This window comes from Protomyctophum bolini, assembly GCF_963924005.1.
Source record: "Protomyctophum bolini genome assembly, chromosome: 9".
In the NCBI taxonomy this organism is placed as follows: Eukaryota; Metazoa; Chordata; class Actinopteri; order Myctophiformes; family Myctophidae; genus Protomyctophum; species Protomyctophum bolini.
Genome location: NC_137870.1, coordinates 29,098,223 through 29,118,679, shown reverse-complemented (window position 1 = coordinate 29,118,679; position 20,457 = coordinate 29,098,223). Strand labels below are relative to the sequence as shown.

Here is a 20,457-nt window from a genome sequence, read left to right as displayed (position 1 = left end):
AGTTACAGTTGTTGCACAGAAGAAGTCATTTTACATGAAAAGTAATGCTACTTAGTAGTTAAATTAAAATTAGTTAAATAAATTTGTGTTGAAAATATCGTGAAAAATCGTATGGTGAACCTCATATCGTGATACGTATTGATTGAGTTGAGTGTATCGTTACATGCTTAATGTATTCACAACGCACACATACACATGAAAGCCTCCAAGGGCTCTGGAATGTTGCAATGCTGCCGTCTTCTTCTCAGCCGCCGGCTTGGGAATAGAAATGGGAATAATGTTGTGGGTCATTTGTTTGTTTGTCTGTTTGTTCTTTGCCCTAATAATCCATTCTAGCATAGTATCCATTTGTTTTCCATGTCAAATACAAATTATATAAGTCAATACATCTGTGGGATCCATAGTTTAACTTTTGGTCAATAGAATGAAAACCATGTGGAACATTTTATCATATTGAAGGTGAATGTAGGTCTATTCTTTAGTTTAGTTGAAAGTAAATTCTTGATTCTGTTAAAGGCCAGTCTTTCTCCCACAAAAATGAGGGAAACTCTTTATTACACTGAAAGTCACTGGAACTCTTAGTTGTACATCAGAATGCTACTTTCGTGCGAGTGTGTGTGTGTGTGTGTGTGTGTGTGTGTGTGTGTGTACTGGACTCTTGCTTGTGTATGTTGGAGGTGCTCTGCTATGAGTACTTCTATTTTATGGGCTTAAATGTGCTTATATTTGACCCTGTCAGATGGCATGAGAGGCTGTTTGCTTGTGGATGTTGTGTATACTCCTATACAACGATATATGTTCAGACCGACTGCGATGCATGTCTGTCTTGGGGAGTCTTGTGTCTATGAATTCTCGTCCGTATCAGGGTCTCATCCGTGCTTGTGTTTGTGCAGTGCTGTTGCCTTCTGGTTGTCTCATGTAATGTCTGAAATCTCAAAGAGCTTTCTGATTGTATTTTCCATGTACAGATGAAATCGTTTGGTGCTGCTGACAAGCTTTCCACCTTCCTTGTATAACAATTTTGAGGTGCCATTTGATTTTCTAAGCTTTTCTGATTGATTTGTCATTTGTTTGTATATGGTATTGCTGATGTTTGTGTGTGCTGACTGGGGCTGGCATGTACTGACTGCATGAAGGGCCTGAATTGTCCTTTTTGCTCCAAGTCTCCCGTTGGACTTCATGGAAACACTAGCAAAGTTAAGCGCTGTATGACTCCTTTCCTCTCCTTTCCTTTCCTCCAGCTCATAGCGTGATCTCAGAGGAGAAGAGTCAGTGTTTCAGGGTGCTGGGGGCAGGGCTCGGGCCCTCCTCCTGTTCCCTGCCCATCCTGAGGAACATCACCAAACAGATCTGCTGTTGTAGCCGTGTGGGGAAAGCCTGGGGGCAGCAGTGCCAGAGATGTCCTTACTTTGGATCAGGTAGGATACGATTAAGTCGCGAGTAGAACCGACCAAAGTAGAGAGTAGACAATATTAGAAAAGGGTAAAACATAACAGAATACAGTTCTATTAAACTTAATTAAAACTCTACTTTGTATACAAGCTGAAGAAGGCTTGATGCCGAAACGCGTCTGCGTTTGCTATGTTTGTCCATGCATAAAAGTAGCAGAAGTACTTCGGAGTGCTGGCTATTTCTTTCGTACTGTGAATCTTTGTGAGCATCTGATTACATATATCTGGCTGCATTGAAGTGTATGATTCAACTTTTCATGGTTTATATTGTTTATAATTGTTTTAAGACCTGCACTGGCTGGGAACAGAATCACTGGTTTAAAAAAGTTCTAGTATAAAAACAATCATGATATGGAATCGCAACAATCGGATCGGGAGGTACTGTAAATGTCCCACCCCACAGAGGTCACATGAGGCACAAGATCATGTACCTGGAAAAATCATGTTTCTGCAACAAACAGTGGCATGTGTGGCACCCCTATGGGTGTAAGTGAAGTTGCTTTTGGCTCTCTGTTGTTTATGGAGTTCCTAATGTTTCTCTGCATCCCCCCCCCCCTCCTCCGTCCCCCCTCTGTCTGTCTTTCTGTCTGTTATAGTTGCGTTCAAGGAGATCTGTCCAGCAGGCCCAGGTTACCACTACTCAGCCTCAGCTCTCCAGTTCACTCAGAGATTGGCTCAGCAGTTAGCCACCCGAGGGCCTCCTCTAGTCGTCACAGGAAACCAGGGTCAACATGGCAACCAGGCTAACCAGGGTACCAGTCAGACTTCTATAGTTCTAATAGATGCTCAATCATTTGGTTCATAAATGCTTTCATTTATTCAGTCATCATTCTTCCTGTCATTGCTAGGTTCCTCTATTCAGACCAGCAGCAGTGGAACAACCAGACCTCATAAGCCCTCTACCAACTCTGGTTCAACTGGTAATAGCGGTACTGTTCCCAGCTCTGGTTCAACTGGCACCAGCGGTTCTGTTCCCAGCTACGGTTCAACTAGTGGTTCAACTGGAGCCAGCGGTTCTGTTCCCAGCCGCGGTTCAACTAGTGGTTCAACTGGAGCCAGTGGTTCTGTTCCCAGCCGCGGTTCAACTAGTAGTTCAACTGGCACCAGTGGTTCTGTTCCCAGCCGCGGTTCAACTAGTGGTTCAATTGCTAACAGTGGTTCTGTTCCCAGCCGCGGTTCAACTAGTAGTTCAATTGCTAACAGTGGTTCTGTTCCCAGCCGTGGTTCAACTAGTGGTTCAACTAGTGGTTCAATTGCTAACAGTGGTTCTGTTCCCAGCCGCGGTTCAACTAGTGGTTCAACTAGTGGTTCAATTGCTAACAGTGGTTCTGTTCCCAGCCGTGGTTCAACTAGTGGTTCAACTAGTAGTTCAATTGCTAACAGTGGTTCTGTTCCCAGCCGTGGTTCAACTAGTGGTTCAACTAGTGGTTCAATTGCTAACAGTGGTTCTGTTCCCAGCCGTGGTTCAACTAGTGGTTCAATTGCTAACAGCGGTTCTGTTCCCAGCCGCGGTTCAACTAGTGGTTCAACTACTAGTTCAATTGCTAACAGTGGTTCTGTTCCCAGCCGCGGTTCAACTAGTGGTTCAATTGCTAACAGTGGTTCTGTTCCCAGCCACGGTTCAACTAGTGGTTCAACTAGAAGTTCAATTGCTAACAGTGGTTCTGTTCCCAGCCGCGGTTCAACTAGTAGTTCAATTGCTAACAGCGGTTCTGTTCCCAGCCGCGGTTCAACTAGTGGTTCAATTGCTAACAGTGGTTCTGTTCCCAGTCGTAGTTCAACTAGTAGTTCAACTAGTGGTTCAACTGGAACCAGTGGTTCCGTTTCCAGCCGTGGCTCAACTAGTGCTACAACTGGTACCAGTGCAGGCTCTACTGGTAGCTCGCTGTCAACCTGGGCCAAGCCTCACTCACCGCCAGTCTCTGGGTCGCTGCCCGCTAGGCCTCAGCAGCCAGGGAGTGGAAGTGCTGTTCCAACCCAGAGTAAGGTCCTGACCCCAGGCAGGGGAGTGGAGCAGCAGGTTCCCCAACAGACCAAGCCTGGAAGCGAAGGGGGGTCCACAACCAAGGTCAAAGCAGAGAGCGGAGGTTCAACAACGTCACAGCTGAGACCTCAGTCTCCGTCCACTGGAAGTCACGGTAAATAACTGGAGAAAAGCTTCAGGCTAGCTCTCGGATACTGAGAGCTGAGAGCTTTATTTATTTATTCACTCATTCACTCATTCATTCATTAATTAATTCATTCATTCATTTCACTTAGCTTCTCAGTTTGGTAATCCTCCTATGTGAAAGGGGTGGTCTCCGACAGCCAGGTGCCGAGGATTCTGATTCTGTGTGCAGTGCAGTGCAAATAATCGTTATTGTATTGTTTTGCAATGCAAATAATCAATTGTATCAATACTAAGTACTTTACTTCGTTTAGCAATATTAATTAAGAAAAAAGAAAGAAAGAGTTCATGTCAATGTGCGAGTGTGTCCATATACTGTAGGTATGTTCAAATATTACAATGTCCATGTATTTGCCAGAGAATCACTGTTTACTTATCCATCCATAATAATACTTTTTTCCTTTAAAAATACCCTTTTTGCTAAATAATTACTGTATCGATTTTAAATCATTGAATGGTATCGTATCGCCATGCATTAACCAATATCATCCATGTATCATACCGTCAACCATGTATCCAATCGCTGTTAAAATGTATCGTTACACTCTTAGCCTGTGGGCGAGGCGGGACAGAGCCTTCCAAGACACTTCCCATACTCTGATTGGTTTAGCACTATCCAATCAGCAGTGACGTGCCTATAAGTAACGGGTGACATTGCAGGCTCAAATGGAATACGGCCAAACTGAGAAGAAAATTAAAAAATCTAAAATAAGTCAGTTGAACGGAGTCTGGATCCCAGGCTAACTGAGACAAGAGTGATCATATATTTTATTCCAGTTATATTGAGATTGAGTTTAACCATTTCATTATGGAGGAAACAAAGGAGGCTTTCCTGAGAAGGACCTTTTTATTATTATAATTCTTGCAACCACTACAGCAAGTGGAAGGTTATTATTTGTAATACTGTAGTGTACAGTATGACTTGACTTGATCTTCTAAATGACACTTTGAATGTAAAGGCACACATTTCAGAAGAGTGCTAATCTTTTGTGTTTCAGAAAAGTAATTTCTGCCCAGAATATCAATGTTTAAATTATATTTTAGAGAATATGGAAGCTTATTTCTACGGAGCCCCTGAATGGCCATGCATTCAAAATATATTTTATCTTGTACGTACAAGATAATATCTTGTATGGACAAGATAATATCTTGTACGGACGAGATATTATCTTGTACGGACAAGATCAAATATATTTTGAATGCATGGCCATTCAGGGGCTCCGTAGATTTCCGCTAATGTGATGAAAACAAGCCATGTAAGAGTAATCATTAGAATGATAAACTTTAGTACTTAGTATCTCAAAGTAATGATATCTCCAAATAATTACATGGAAAAACATGAGGAACTTAATTTTCTCATGTATCTTTTTTTTGCCAATAATAAACCATTATTTTGATAATATCTCATTCTTTTGAGATGCTAAATCCTTGTGTAGAAATGGCTTCCATTAGAGAAAAGATATGTTGTAATATGTAACTTCACTACCTTGTTGATAAAAGCGGGTTGACATGTTTTACATCTATAAGCCTGAGGGCTGTTTTCAGCGCCTTTCACGATAGAATGATAGGATTCAGTCTTGTAATATCGCACCCATCTCCATGGTTGTACCAAACAGCAGGCAGGGTCTCCGCCACTGTTGCCCAGCCCGACCCTTCGGCAGGTAGAGGGGACTCTCTCCCTGCCCAACCCCAGCCAGGTAGAGGGGACTCTCTCCCTGCCCAACCCCAGCCAGGTAGAGGGGACTCTCTCCCTGCCCAACCCCAGCCAGGTAGAGGGGACTCTCTCCCTGCCCAACCCCAGCCAGACAACCCTGTCTCTGGGTCACGGCTCCACGGGTCCCTCCCCTCCAGCCAGAACAGAGCTGCTGTCCCACCTACAACTCGGCCTCCCAGAACACAGACAGGTTGGTTCATCTACTGTCTGCATCTGTGCCCATACAACCCTGTCTATCTGCCTTTTAATCTCTGTCTGTCTCTGTCTGTCTGTCTGTCTGTCCCATTCCAGCCATCCCTACCAGACGCCCACCTGTTGACAGACAGTCTCCTCCAATCAGACCAGCTCAACCCCTCCCATCTCTTGTTACACCCGGCCCACAGAGGCCTGCAGGTATGGTGATCAATCATCACTGATGGTACCAGTTAGCAAGATATCACTGAAACAAATTCATAGATAGAGTAGATGTGTTTCTGAAAACATTTATTGAATTGATTTGATATATGTATTTAATAATTTACCCAACAAATTCACAATAATGGTAAATGTGTTACAGTGTTACACCAAGAGGTTATATGAATCTTAAAATTCCGAAGTAAATTACACGAATCCCCAACAGCCAGCAGTCCTATCATGTTCCTTCACCGGTTTGAAACATTAAAACATGCACAGCTGCTCTCCCTATTGTATCAGAACAAGAATAAAAAATATGACAAAAAGTGATTTGTTATCACTAATGCCTGGCCAGACACCTTTCCCAGAAATCCAGTGCATGTGAATGCCTGGAGCACTGGGGATTTCCAACTTCCAAAAATGTCCCTAAGCTAAGCAGGCAACACATGAGGTGAAGCAGTAAAACACGTACCATACTGACTACAACGCTGGGTTGGGTGCCAGCACTGGGCAGTGGGCAAGTTGCATACATCATCACGTTGTGTTCTTGTTCCATTGCATTGCATTGCAGATTTCCATAACTGCATTTAAGGTTAAATGTGAACACTATAGGGGGTGGCAATTGCCATTCCCTGATGACGCAAATGACGCCCCTGTAAAGAAGTCACACAGTCACATCGGTTTTACTCTTTTGACCTTTTCTGTAGTCAGCTGTCTCCAGTTCCAGCTTTCAGCAAACTAAATAACAAAGAACAAATATGTGACAGCTGTGACAACATACAGTATTTGAACATATCACTGAACACAACAGATGAGTGGGTGAACTCAAACATTGACAGACATGAACTAATTGTATACACTTGCCAAAGGTCAGCAGTTACACAAAGGGTCAAAGTTGAAAAAGGTTGTAACTGTGGGCATGCCAGGCAGCAAGTATCGCCCTAGGTAGCATCAATGCTCAGTCGGAGGTGGACACTCTGGCATAGCCAGCATTCGGGATGGAGCTCGATAACCGATACCCGATAAAATCCGATAACAAGCTTATTGAGTACCCGTTATCAATAGGTTTTGGGCTTATCAAGCCTGTTATCGAGCATAGCGGCCCGTGACGTCATGTTCAAACAATCATGGCAAGAGGCGATCAAGAAATAAATGTAATCATCCATGCTGGCACAAACATGTCGGTTGGTAAAAGTGTATTCATACCTACCAACCAGCGCTGCCAGGGTAAACAAAATAACACTTTATAATAACAAGTTTAACAGATGCTTTAATATTATTTTATTGGTAAAAAGGTCAATTGCCTGTTAGAAATGTACTGTATACAGTACACAGTGTGCTGGCCCAGCACACTGTGGTTTTCATGCTAATCATGTGTTCCTAGCTCTATAAGGGAGGCAGACAATGGGCCTGCGTGTCTGTTGTTGTAGGACAACAGGGGAGAGACGCAATTTTGTGGCTCCATTATGACATTTCAGAGAGGTCTATAAAAATGTAATTATGTTGAAGTTCACCTCCACAAATACAGTAGTTTTACTTTAGATGTAGGCCTACGGTAGACCTAGCTAAAAAACAAAACATACATTCTAAAACCTCTATCAGAAATGGCTGGCAGAAGGTTTTGAGGAGGGGCTTTTAAACATGCCGTATGATGTCACTTTACCCCAGCATAGTGACAAACAGCTTTGCCTCTTTCTGTGTGCATTATTATGACCACCTTGTCACCATGTTTGTTGTCAGAAGACTTTTGACTCTGACCTGCCCTCTAGTGGGCATAATATCCATATTTCCTCAGCTACAAGCTGATTTGTGTTTTGAGTGAATGATAGATAAGCATGTGGACATTCCAAACCTGCATTCAGCTAATTGTTGGCCAAAATCTGATTTGTGCAGCCCTTTTCTCATGCTGAGAGAATACTGTATATTTAGCCTACTACAAAATAGTTATTATTAATTTGTCATTTCTTGTACTGTATGTGCACTGCTAATGTGTATGTGTGTGTGTGTGTGTGTGTGTGTGTGTGTGTGTGTGTATGTGCAGCAGTGCAGACTGTGTGCGAGAGCAGGCCAGGTGTGTGTGGGCGTGGTCGCTGTGTGGACCAGCCTGCAGGGCGTTACACCTGTGTGTGTGACCATGGTTACCAAGTTAATGCTCAGCAGAACTACTGTCAAGGTAGAACACACACACACGCGCGCGCGCGCGCACACACACACACACACACACACACACACACACACACACACACACACACACACACACACACACACACACACACACACACACACACACACTTTCATATTGTATTGTAGTGTTTCGCACAACAAGCTGGAATCGAACCCAGGTCTGCAGCTCAGTAGACCAACAGGCAACCCACTGCTCCAATAGAGCTAGCTCCATCGGTGGACCAAGTTACAGAATGTTCTCTCGCAAGGTTGCAACAATATACACTTATACAGTGTGTGTGTGTGTGTGTGTGTGTGCGTGTGCGTGTGTGGGTAGATATGAACGAGTGTGTCCAGTCTCCAGGTGTGTGTCCATTGGGCGAGTGTGTGAACACGGTGGGGAGTTACTGGTGTGTGTGTCCCAGTGGATACACCAGTAGCACGCAGAGGACACGCTGTCAAGGTCAGAACTACAGCAGAACCATCAATCATACGTCTCAAATAATTAATCAGTCAAATCCATCAGTTGATACATTGATGACTCAATCATTGGTGTCCTGTCTTCAGACATTGACGAGTGTCTCCAGACTACCTGTAGCAATGGCCGCTGTGACAACACTCCTGGCAGCTATAAATGCGTCTGTCACCCTGGTTACAAGCTGGAGGATAACACCTGTACAGGTGAGAGGGTTAGATTATCTATTATGTATTTATTTAACCATTTAAAACAGTTAAGTTGACTTTGGTAGCTCTCTTTCTTCCCCTATCTTTCACTATGCTTCCTCTTCCTCTCTGTTCTTCTATAGATGAACAGCTCTGTGTAACCATGAAACAATACGTTTAAGCTTGTGTGTATGTGCGTGCGTGCGTGCGTGCGCATCTGTGTGTGTGTGTATGTCAGACCTAGATGAGTGTGAGGACCCACTGCGTTGCCCAGGTCAGGAGTGTGTGAACTCAGAGGGATCATACAGATGTGTATCCTGTCTGTCTGGCTACGGTTTGCTCAATGGACTCTGTACAGGTAACTACTAGTACTACTAACAAGGCATGGAATCATTCACTCAATTATCAACACGATTTGAATCACAATGCTATAGGTAGGTTCACGATACGATTATTAATGTTTTAAAATCCAGTATTTTCTTTTTCTTTTCTCCTCTTCTCCCCTTTTCAATAAAGTAGCAAATGGCTGAAAATGCTTTTTTATCAATTCTCTTCACAAAGATCCTGTATTGTTTGACCCGTACACACTGCACACAAAAGTAATAAAGATATACATACAGTACAGAGTACAGTTGAGTACAGTTGTTAAATCGGCATAGTGTGTTTTAACGGTGGAATTTTGAATGTTGTTCCAGACATTGATGAATGTCGTCAGAACCCCTGTTCCAATGGCCGCTGTGATAACACACCAGGCAGCTACAAGTGTACCTGTAACCATGGATACAAGCTTCAGGACAACACCTGCACAGGTAAAGACTGTGATGAAGTGATGAGAATACGCAAATGAAAACATATACAGCAATATTATTTCTTCTATTTCTTTTTTGTAAAAACTAGAGTGGTGCCTGTTGGGCACTGGCCTACTTGGAACGATGCAAGTTGGAAATGAATGCCCCACCCAGTGTTGTCTGTGTCCCTTTCATGCCCAAATATGGAGTCTATGCAGATGTCAGACCACCATTGTGATGTCAGAACAAGCATTGTGATGTCAGAACAGGCTTTTGTGTTGGTTCTGGACAAACGGCTATCCGACGGAACACCGGGCACTGCACTCCCTCCTCTGGGGGTTTGGAACGCATCTGTCGAATTATGAAAAATAAATAAATAAATAAATATGTATTTTATTTTTATGTGCATCCGGCTTTGTTGATTGTCTAACTGTCTATACGAACACAATTTATTAGGCTCTATGCACATACAGCATTTTGGAAATAACTAATGACTTCCATCAGGAGTTACAAATGACGTTAATTAAGGCTCTGTTACATTTTTATAATTATATAAATAAATGATGGCAATTAGTAATGTCAGTAATTGTGTGTGTGTGTGTGTGTGTGTGTGTGTGTGTGTGTGTGTGTGTGTGTGTGTGTGTGTGTGTGTGTGTGTGTGTGTGTGTGTGTTCCAGACATAGATGAGTGTGTTGAAGAGTCCCAGTGTCCAGGCCAGCAGTGTGTCAACTCTCTGGGTTCCTACCGCTGTGTGACCTGTACATCTGGATACACACTCACTAACAGGCAGTGTACTGGTGAGACACGCACGCACGCACACACACACACACACACACACACACACACACACACACACACACACACACACACACACACACACACACACACACACACACACACACACACACACGCACACACACACACACACACACACACACACACACACAAACATACCATTAATAGGCAATAGGCCCATTCACATGACCTACTTACTGTGTTTCTGAATTCCACATGTCCAATTGCGTCACTTAGTCCATATTATTTTTACGGTCTATGGTACTCTCCAGACAGAGTTCAAATTACTGTATCATTGTAAAAGTGTAGCTGGTTTCCTTGTCAGCAGTTCTCCTACATTTAGTACAAAACTAAAATACATCTCATGGATGCACCTGGGACGTATCCTCAGTGATGTATCCCAAGGTCTTCCAACATCATACCCCTCTCTCAGGTGACTCAGCCGGGGTTGATCAAGTCAAAATGTGTGTGTGTGTGTGTGTGTGTGTGTGTGTGTGTGTGTGTGTGTGTGTGTGTGTGTGTGTGTGTGTGTGTGTGTGTGTGTGTGTGTGTGTGTGTGTGTGTGTGCATCTGTGGACAGATAATCTCCGGTAGTCTGGTAAACCCTCCCAGTCGTGGAATTCAATTTCATTTTCATACTGTATCTACTGTGAGGGCTTACCAGGCTAAATCTCTGGCACCATTGGCCCGATCCAAGTGAAACTGTGTACACAGAACAGAACCTCTGCTCCAAATTCTTCACATCGGTCAAGAGGCCGATCTGTCTTTCAAAAAACATCACGTAAACATTTCTATGGAGTGGTCCGTTTTGAACAAAAATGCCTCAAATCATTAACGCTGCGTGCGATAACCCTGAAACTTTGCACGCACATTCCCACTAGGCTGAGGATTTTTCAAATCAGCCTCATGGTGGCGCTATAACAAGCCAATTTGCACACACTCCCTAGAGGCCAAGGAAAATCCTCTGCCCAGCATTTCTGTCTTTTATAGCGCCAATCTTTGCAAAATATGTTTTTTGTTATTACTTCCACAGCTTTTGTCCAAACATCACACATTATCTCTATAGTCATGTGATCAACTTGAATCTGTCCTATGTTTCATATTCCATCCTGATTGGCTAAAATTGGCATCTATAGTAGGAGTGGCTCATTTTGAACAAAGTGCCTCAAATCATCAAAGCTGCATCCGATTGCTGTGAAACTTTGCAGGTACACTCCCACTAGCCCGAGGAAGAAATGCAATCCATTATTTATCCTATCATAGTACCACCAGCAGACCGATTTTTTTATATTACTAGTGTCCTACATATATTGTCCAAATATTGTACATACATCACGCAAATCGCTACAAATTAGTCATGTGATCAACACACATATTTCATCAACATTGCTGGCCCACAATAACCTACCTGACCTGGCGGTTTTTGTTTTTTAATTCAAAATTATGCAACAAACGAAGATGGCATCCTTTCTCACTCTCTCTCTCTCTCTCTCTCTGTCTCTCTCTCTGTCTCTCTCTCTCTCTCTCTCTCTCTCTCTCTCTCTCTCTCTCTCTCTCTCTCTCCTCCAGACATAGATGAGTGCAGTCAGGTTCCAGCTGTGTGTGGTAGTACTGGTCTCTGTGTGAACACTGTGGGCAGCTACAGATGTCAATGTGGGCCTGGATACAAGCTGCAGGGCAACGCCTGCACAGGTAAAACACACACACACACACACACACACACACACACACACACACACACACACACACACACACACACACACACACACACACACACACACACACACACACACACACACACACCTTTACAAGTTAGAAGGTCAAATTGGACTTAGAAAGAGCAGCCCAAGTTCAAGTTCTTTATTAGTGTCCCCGGGGGGCAATTTTTTCTTTTTACCTTCTTTCGGCAGCATTAACTGCTCAGATCGAGGCAGGGACAAAGGATAATTAGTTTTTTGGACAGGGCCAGCGAAGGCCAGATGGCAGCAGCATATACTCTGAACTGAGTGGGTGGGAACTATTTGAGAGGATGGACAGGGCTTTTTTGAGCAGCTGTCCATTATAGAAGAAATCAAGGCTCTCTGATTGGATGCCAGTAATTTTAGAAGCGGTTTTCACAATTCTCCCAAGGGAATTTCTATCTTTGTTAACGAGGTTACCGTACCAACAGATACAGGAGAAAGAAAGAACAGAATGTATGTAGGCACTATACAATTTCATCAGGCTTTTGTCCACGTTAAACCTAGCCAATTTTCTTAGGCAGTAAAGGCCCTTCTTGCACAGCATGTCAGTGTTTGCGTCAAATTTCGATGATCGTGCCAAGATACTTATAGTTGGGATGGCCTTGGATGACACTGTTCAGGGTAGGACGTCTAAAGTCGATACATGCGAGGGTAGCCTAACCACTTAAGATTAAGGGAGTTACTAGGCTTGAGTCCACAATAATGTGTGTGTGTGTGTGTGTGTGTGTGTGTGTGTGTGTGTGTGTGTGTGTGTGTGTGTGTGTGTGTGTGTGTGTGTGTGTGTGTGTGTGTGTGTCTGTAGATGTGAATGAATGTGTGCGTGGTGGTGTGTGTCCGGGCAAGGAGTGTGTGAACACACATGGATCATACAGCTGTGTCGACTGCAAAGAAGGGTACCATCTTACCAATGGACAGTGTACAGGTACTGTACCAACACACACACACACACACACACACACACAGTCACAGTCACACACACACGCACACACATGCACACACAAATTATACACATACACAAACTCACATACGATGTCTCTGTCTTCAGACATGGATGAGTGTCTCCAGACTCCCTGTAGCAACGGTCGCTGTGACAACACTCCTGGCAGCTATAAATGTGTCTGTCGTCTTGGTTACAAGTTGGAGGGAAACAGCTGTAACGGTGAGATGATTAAAACTAAATGTATTTATTTATTTAACCACTAAAAACACATTAAACAGTTGAGTCGACTTTGTCTCTTTGGTTTGTTAACGTTCAGTTACGTTATGGCCATTGGTGTGGGGGTCAATGCAAACACCTCTTACAATGAGAAACCTTCAGTATTTTCCAAGCCTCAATGAGGAGGAATTAGATTAATCCCTTTTATAAAATTGGGTTTGTATTAGAAGATTAGATTGATTTAGAAGTAACTGTGAAGTTGCCCTAAAGGCTCCAAGAACCGGTTTAAGGGTTTTTATTTTCCCCAAACTCCAGTACAGATTTGGATAAGAACTCTCTTCAGGCTATGATCACACAAGGCCAGGTAGCTCTCCCTCAGGGATGTTGCCTGTGTCTTTGCCCACCTCTAACTGTCTGTCCCTGCAGCCTCCCTTAAATAGGAGTGGATCTTACCACAGGACACAGACTCAATTAGCAACAAATCTTCCTTATAAATACTTCCATAAATATCCCATTGTATAAAAGTAACCTAAACATACTAAAGATGTGTTACAATTAAAGTTTAAATCAACACATCAACTCAAAGCATATGAAACACCCCTCTCCTGCACAGCACTTGGCCCCTTCCTAATCAAGGGAATGTCCACCAGTAGTGCAGGAGAGGCAACTATAGCAAATCAGTGATTACAATTTCAATCCACAAGTTTAAAACAATAGTCCTTGCATGTTATAGAAAGCAGTTTCATGTGTATTTGTATATAGGGCACTGGTTGCCCGTGACAGTAACCTTTCAATCCCCCCCTCTCTCTGTTTAGATTTTGATGAGTGTGCTGGTGGTACAGTGTGTGGAGAGCGTGTGTGCGTGAACACAATAGGTTCCTTCAGATGTGAATGCCTTCCTGGATATCGGACCATTGGAACAGGGAGACAGTGCAGAGGTACAGTATATATATACTGTAGAGTAGACTACTATCACTACTACTGCATTGCTATTGTAATAGTTTGGCTACCCGTAAAATGACGTTTTAGGGGTACCACCAGCCAGGAATCTCATCTGACAATGTTTATTCAAAGTCTGGCTAGTCAAATGTTACATAATGTGCATTATGTAATGCAAATAAAAAGAACAATAGAAAATAATCTCACATGTTGAATGTTAGTTCAACATTATGGGGGGAGCTAGGGGAGCTGTATCCTGAAACACGCGTTGAGTTTTCCAAGTATGTGCATCTACTATTGTTTGTGTTCAAGTATTTTTGTTAAATGTGAACGCAAATAAAAGGTGTGTGTGTGTGTGTGTGTGTGTGTGTGTGTGTGTGTGTGTGTGTGCAGATATTAATGAGTGTCTGGAGGGAGACTTCTGCTTCCCTAAAGGAGAGTGTGTGAACACGGAGGGATCCTTCTTGTGTGAGTGTGCTCAGGGTTTCACACCCAGTACCAACGGAACCACCTGCCAAGGTCAGTGTGTGTGTGTGTGTGTGTGTGTGTGTGTGTGTGTGTGTGTGTGTGTGTGTGTGTGTGTGTGTGTGTGTGTGTGTGTGTGTGTGTGTGTGTGTGTGTGTGTGTGTGTGTGTGTGTGTGTGTGTGTGTGTGTGTGTGTGTGTGTGTGTGTGTGTGTGTGTGTGTGTGTGTGTGTGTGCGTTCACTCTGCTGTACACTGTGAACAGCTCAGTTACATGAGCGTCAGTGCGAGAGTCCAAAAAGTGAACATGCCTAGTATGTTAGCTCACAGTGCTAACATTAGATTTGTTAGTCATGGATTCTGTTATCATAACTTGACCTCATTTCTCTTCCCAACAGTCTTGTTTCAGTCAAAATGGCTGCCACCCAGCTCTGTGTTTAGAGCTGGAGACAAACTATGATGAATAACTCATAATCTAAATAGTAGTTTCATTATCTGTCATGTCCAGATGTATCAGTGATACTGTTTCAATTGCTGGGTGATTTCACCCCAGACAGTTTTTAAGTTGCTTTATGATATATATTTGGTATTCATTGTATATAAGAAACTACCCCCTCCTATATAAAACCATTGTAGTAACAAACTCCATTTTAACCATGTTGAAACTAGACTAATTGAAAACACACTTCCTTTCTGGTGACTGATATTGTCCTTCTAATGTGACCATGTCGTTTTCAGTATTAAATCATATTAAATTGTCCCCCGTGTTTTAAAGTGAAATAGCCCTTGAAGCTGTTTGGACAGTGGTCTGTTTACCTCATGCAGCTTTGCCTTTATTTAGACAAAGAAAGCTCAGACACAAGTTGATAAACAAGCACAGATTAACCGGAAATAATACTCACATTAAAGCAATGTTGAACTTTGATAGTTTATAACTGTGTATAACGATACTCTACAAAAGTCTGCCAGAAGGTTGCCAAACCTCATGTTTACTTGAATAAACAGTTTACTAATGAATGTTGGTTATTGGTTAGTTATTATGGACAGTTCCAGGTTTAGGCAATGATGAATCTAATATGTCATCATGGCTTGCCTTAGAGCCAGGATTACAGCACATGTGCAGTTAATAGATCCAGATTCATTCTTTATTGTCCGCTACAGTGGATATTTGTTTTCACAGTCTGTACACAATTAAATATTCAAAACAGGTATCACTCAAAAACAGGGTATCGACAAAACAACACAAATCTGTTACAGTCTGCCCAGTGCCCATGAGGTAGTGATTGCGGAGGGCACAAACCAACTCCCAAAACACACTATGTACTGTAGTAGTGATTGACTTTCAGATATTGGCAACCTTATAGATCAATTGTTTCTTTTGCTGTTTTTTAATATTTTTGACAAAGTTTGACAAATTAAAATGACGCAACCGTAAAATATTCACAGAATATGTGTGTGTGTGTGTGTGTGTGTGTGTGTGTGTGTGTGTGTGTGTGTGTGTGTGTAGACGTAGATGAATGTGCACGTGGAAGTGTGTGCGAAGATGGTGTGTGCCTGAACACAGAGGGATCCTTCCTGTGCCAGTGTCAAACTGGCTTCACCACCAACCCTGAGAAGACAGCCTGTCTGGGTACAGTATACTATGCACGGACACACACACACACACACACACACACACACACACACACACACACACACACACACACACACTAGTGATTCTACAGTAAAATGATTGTTCTTCTGTCACTCTACAGTATCTCTCATCTCTCGCCCCCTCTCTCTCTCCCCCTCTCTCTCTCTCTCTCTCTCTCTCTCTCTCTCAGACGTAGATGAGTGTGTGGATTCGGAGGGCCTGGTGTGTGCTTCACAGCGGTGTGAGAACACCATTGGGTCATACCGGTGTGTCACTGCCTGTGAGCCAGGCTACCATGTCACACCTACAGGAGAATGTGTTGGTGAGACACGCACGCACGCATGCGCGCGCACACACACACACACACACACACACACACACACACACACACACACACACACACACACACACACACACACACGAAAGAATAACACAAATTTTGTATGGAGGTCCAAATACATAGTAATTTGGGGGCCTTGAAATGAAAATGCCTTAGAACCACTGATTTATACAATATATACAATTATAACATTGTACAGTACATATTTTCTGACCTTTACTCTCTCTCTCTCTCTCTCTGTGTGTGTGTGTGTGTGTGTGTGTGTGTGTGTGTGTGTGTGTGTGTGTGTGTGTGTGTGTGTGTCAGACATTAATGAGTGCTCCAATAAGACAGTGTGTGGAGAACATGCATTCTGTCAGAACCTGATTGGTACCTATCAGTGTGTGTGTGACCAAGGATACACGTCAACTACTGGTGATGGCAAGGCCTGTGTCGGTATGTACCCACACACATGTACTGTATACCCATGGGCGCACGCACGCATGCGCGCAAGGACATACGCAGACAGAGACACACGCATGCACGCACAGTTGCACACACACACACACACACACACACACACACACACACACACACACACACACACACACACACACACACACACACACACACACATATTCAAATTCAAGTTTATTAGAAAACATCATTGCATAACTGTATGAATTATGATGTTTCTTAGAATTCAATTCAAGAGGGCCGCTCTTAAAATACAACAAAAACAACCATCAAAACACAACAATAAAAAAATGTTTCTATTATTTCTGGTAAAGCTTGTATGTCTTGGAAGTAATGACATATAACTCACAGGTGATGTGAGTGTCCTCCCATTCCATGTAGTATTTGTAGACTTTGGATCATTGGACTGGTATACACAATATACCCTGTAAACACACAATGGGATGAAATGGAAATGTACACATCACATACTGTATGTAGAAAGATCCTTTTTTTCATGTTATTCTCTCTCTTTCTCCCCCTTTCGCCCTCTCTCTCTGTCTGTCTGTGTCAGATGAGGATGAGTGTGTGTCCATGCAGGGTGTGTGTGGGAGTGCACGCTGTGACAACGTCGAGGGTTCCTTCATGTGTGAGTGTGACAAGCAGGGAGAAGAATATGACACCAGGACAGGACAATGTGTCAGCAGCACCCAACACGGTAAGGCCATTTAATAGAAGCAAACCTCCTCTGAAGTTATTGTGGCGAGTGTCACAGTGCCGTCCTTCACGGTGGAGCTGCCTGTAGTCATTGACACCTTAGACTCTGTATTTTGCGTGTCTTAAGTACCAGGTCTTATTACTTAACTTAAGACCTGGAGGCGTAATCAATGCCATTTGGCTATTCTGAGTGGCCAAAGAGCATTGATCACACCTCCAGGTCTTAAGTTAAGTAATAAGACCTGGTACTTAAGACACGCAAAATACATAGGTGTCAACCAGTGCTCTAAGGCTTAAAGCACTGGTTCTGAGACACTGGGTCACTTCATAGGTGTCAACCAGTGCTCTAAGGCTTAAAGCACTGGTTCTGAGACACTGGGTCACTTCGGGAGCCATTTGCGCTTTCACACATTTTTATGGGTCACGACTTGAGTAAAAATCCCATTTTCTTTTCCTTCGTTAAATACATAAATAAATGTCAAAATATTTTTGTGTTTTAAATTTAAAAATGTAAAAGAATTGTATACATTTTAAAACAAACAAACAAAAAAATCTAATATATTCCATAATTAAAAAATATGAATAATTAAGAAGTAGTGAAAATAGCCAACCTACAAGCTCGCAATGTGGCGAGAAGCGGTGCGCTGTGCGCTTGTAGATCAGCTATTTTCACTAGTTTGGGTCACGGGCAAACGTCTAATCTCTCTTTTGGGTCTCGACCTGAAAAGTTTGGGAACCACTGCCTCAGAGTAGCGTTAACAAGGTGATTGACTTCAGCTGAATGGGTCCAGTCTGACTGGAACTGTAGAAAACATGGGCTGTAGCCCATGTTTTGGAAGAACTGAGATTCATGTCTCTGATCTGTCACAGATGTAGAAAAACAATCATCTTTATTTTGTCTAGTCTATAGACATAACCAAGGCCTGTAATAATATGTGCTGATCTTTAAGCCATTTACAGTTTACAGTTGAAGTGAGTAACATATCGCAAGTATCGCACGCACGCATACGGTGAGATAGATACACATAATTTCATACACACTTTCATACATACTTTTTCACAGAAGTGATAGGACTCCTAACAGGGATTATTGAACCCACAACATGATAACTACAGCCCGCAAGGGACCCCAGAGATAGAGGCTACAGGTTACTAACACACTGTTCTGATTGGCTTTTAAAAACACCTCCTTTATTTCTCCAGGACGTCCTGTCTTCGTCCCGTCTTCCTCTTCCTCCTCGTCATCCCTCCAGCTCCCATCAGGGGGTGCATCCCTCCTGCCCCCCCTCCCCTTTGCCCGGCCAGGCGAGCTGAGGGAGTGTTACTACAACCTGGCTGACCAGGGCTCCTGCCACCTGCTGGCCACCAACACCTCGCAGCAAGAGTGCTGCTGCACTATAGGAGACGCCTGGGGGCTGGGCTGTCAGTATGACCCCTGTCCTGCACTAGACACAGGTACTGGAACTAGGTACTAGAGCCCTGCGCGGGAGTGATTTATTGATCCCGCTCCCGTGGAATTTCAGCCCATTCCCTCCCGCGCCCGCAATGATTTTATTTTTGAACGCCCACAGTGACCGCCTGTCCGTCGCTCCCGCCCGCAACAAAAAAATAAGTCGCATTTAGTCCCGCACCATCCCGCAATTGTATCGTTTCGTCCCGCTAAACTAGCTATATTTCCATTGGGATCGAAAAAAATACATTTACCCAAACAGTTGCTGGGATTGAGCAGGCGTGCATGCACGAGAGAGGAGTTATGTGTGTGAGGAGCTGATCACAGATAGAGGGAAAGTGTTATATTAGGCCTATTATTTATGCTATATATATTATTATTGTGTCACAGTCTCACAGTCTCAGACATTGCGCAGCAGCGTGCACATGCATGCTGGGTGGAGAGAGAGAGAGAGAGAGAGAGACTGCGTGTTAAAAACCAAATATACTCATCGTTGTGTTCTGTTTCACGTTATTGCTGAGTGAGTGACGCTGACGCACACAGGGAAAAGCAACAAGGGGTTTAGAAGCGAAAATGTCCATTGTGGGGAAAATTAAGGAACTCGATCCACGCATGCACTTCTCAGAGTGATTAGCCTACTACTAATGATTGACAGGTGCGGCCGCTGTTTTTTTTTTGACCGCCCGTGCCCGCCCGCAGGCATTTTAATACCGCCTGCGCCACCAACATTTACGTTGGGTCCCGCGGCCACCGCAGGCTCCCGTTCCCGTTGCAGCCCCCTACTAGGTACTGTAGGTAGGTAGGTAGGTAGGTACTGTAGGTAAGTAAGTTAATTGTACTGTACAATATACCTGACTTGTCAGACCCTTGTCCTGCTCACTGCATATACAGTATGTAACTAGTTAGTTGTACTGTACTGTCGCCACATACTGTATCGAGTACAGTGTAGTAGGGCGATACAGTATATGTGGATAGGGTTGTCATTGTTCTGCACCAGATACAGGTAACTAGGTAGTTGGTTACTAGTTAGGTAGTTGGTTAATTCATTAGTTTTATTGTAGGAGATGTAGGAGGGAGTTGGTAGTCAGTTAATAGTTGGAAGATGAAATTGAATGCTATTTGACATTGTGATGTTGTGTCGTTGTCCAGCGGAATATCTGTCTCTGTGTCCCAGTGGGAGAGGATATGTTACTGCTGGACCTGGAGCCTTTAGTTACAGAGGTACGCACGCACACACACACACACACACACGCACACACACACACACACACACACACACACACACACACACACACACACACACACACACACACACACACACACACACACACACACACACACACACACACACACATGTACACAGAACAGACACGCAGACACAAGAACAGACAGGCTTTATTTATTACCACTAACTGATAGGCCTACATCAGGTAATTGTACCTTTGTAT

General features: G+C 43.4%; 1 protein-coding gene across 8 annotated transcripts in view; it reads left to right on the top strand.

The window, feature by feature from the left end:
- Positions 1 to 20,457, top strand: part of ltbp4 (latent transforming growth factor beta binding protein 4) — a 46,471-nt gene that overhangs the window by 17,186 nt on the left and 8,828 nt on the right. For 3 of the 8 annotated variants that reach the window (XM_080771615.1, XM_080771614.1, XM_080771608.1), the window contains 22 exons: positions 1,242 to 1,418; positions 2,048 to 2,203; positions 2,300 to 3,589; positions 5,235 to 5,522; positions 5,624 to 5,725; positions 7,767 to 7,898; positions 8,226 to 8,351; positions 8,456 to 8,569; positions 8,790 to 8,909; positions 9,247 to 9,360; positions 10,017 to 10,136; positions 11,704 to 11,826; positions 12,679 to 12,798; positions 12,922 to 13,035; positions 13,848 to 13,970; positions 14,365 to 14,490; positions 15,942 to 16,064; positions 16,258 to 16,389; positions 16,714 to 16,842; positions 17,417 to 17,560; positions 18,763 to 19,014; positions 20,159 to 20,230. In XM_080771615.1, the coding sequence (XP_080627741.1) occupies positions 1,242 to 1,418; positions 2,048 to 2,203; positions 2,300 to 3,589; positions 5,235 to 5,522; positions 5,624 to 5,725; positions 7,767 to 7,898; positions 8,226 to 8,351; positions 8,456 to 8,569; positions 8,790 to 8,909; positions 9,247 to 9,360; positions 10,017 to 10,136; positions 11,704 to 11,826; positions 12,679 to 12,798; positions 12,922 to 13,035; positions 13,848 to 13,970; positions 14,365 to 14,490; positions 15,942 to 16,064; positions 16,258 to 16,389; positions 16,714 to 16,842; positions 17,417 to 17,560; positions 18,763 to 19,014; positions 20,159 to 20,230 (4,197 nt within the window). The remainder of the gene's footprint in view (positions 1 to 1,241; positions 1,419 to 2,047; positions 2,204 to 2,299; positions 3,590 to 5,234; positions 5,523 to 5,623; positions 5,726 to 7,766; positions 7,899 to 8,225; positions 8,352 to 8,455; positions 8,570 to 8,789; positions 8,910 to 9,246; positions 9,361 to 10,016; positions 10,137 to 11,703; positions 11,827 to 12,678; positions 12,799 to 12,921; positions 13,036 to 13,847; positions 13,971 to 14,364; positions 14,491 to 15,941; positions 16,065 to 16,257; positions 16,390 to 16,713; positions 16,843 to 17,416; positions 17,561 to 18,762; positions 19,015 to 20,158; positions 20,231 to 20,457) is intronic. The other 5 variants (XM_080771613.1, XM_080771612.1, XM_080771611.1 and 2 more) reach the window with 5 other exon arrangements.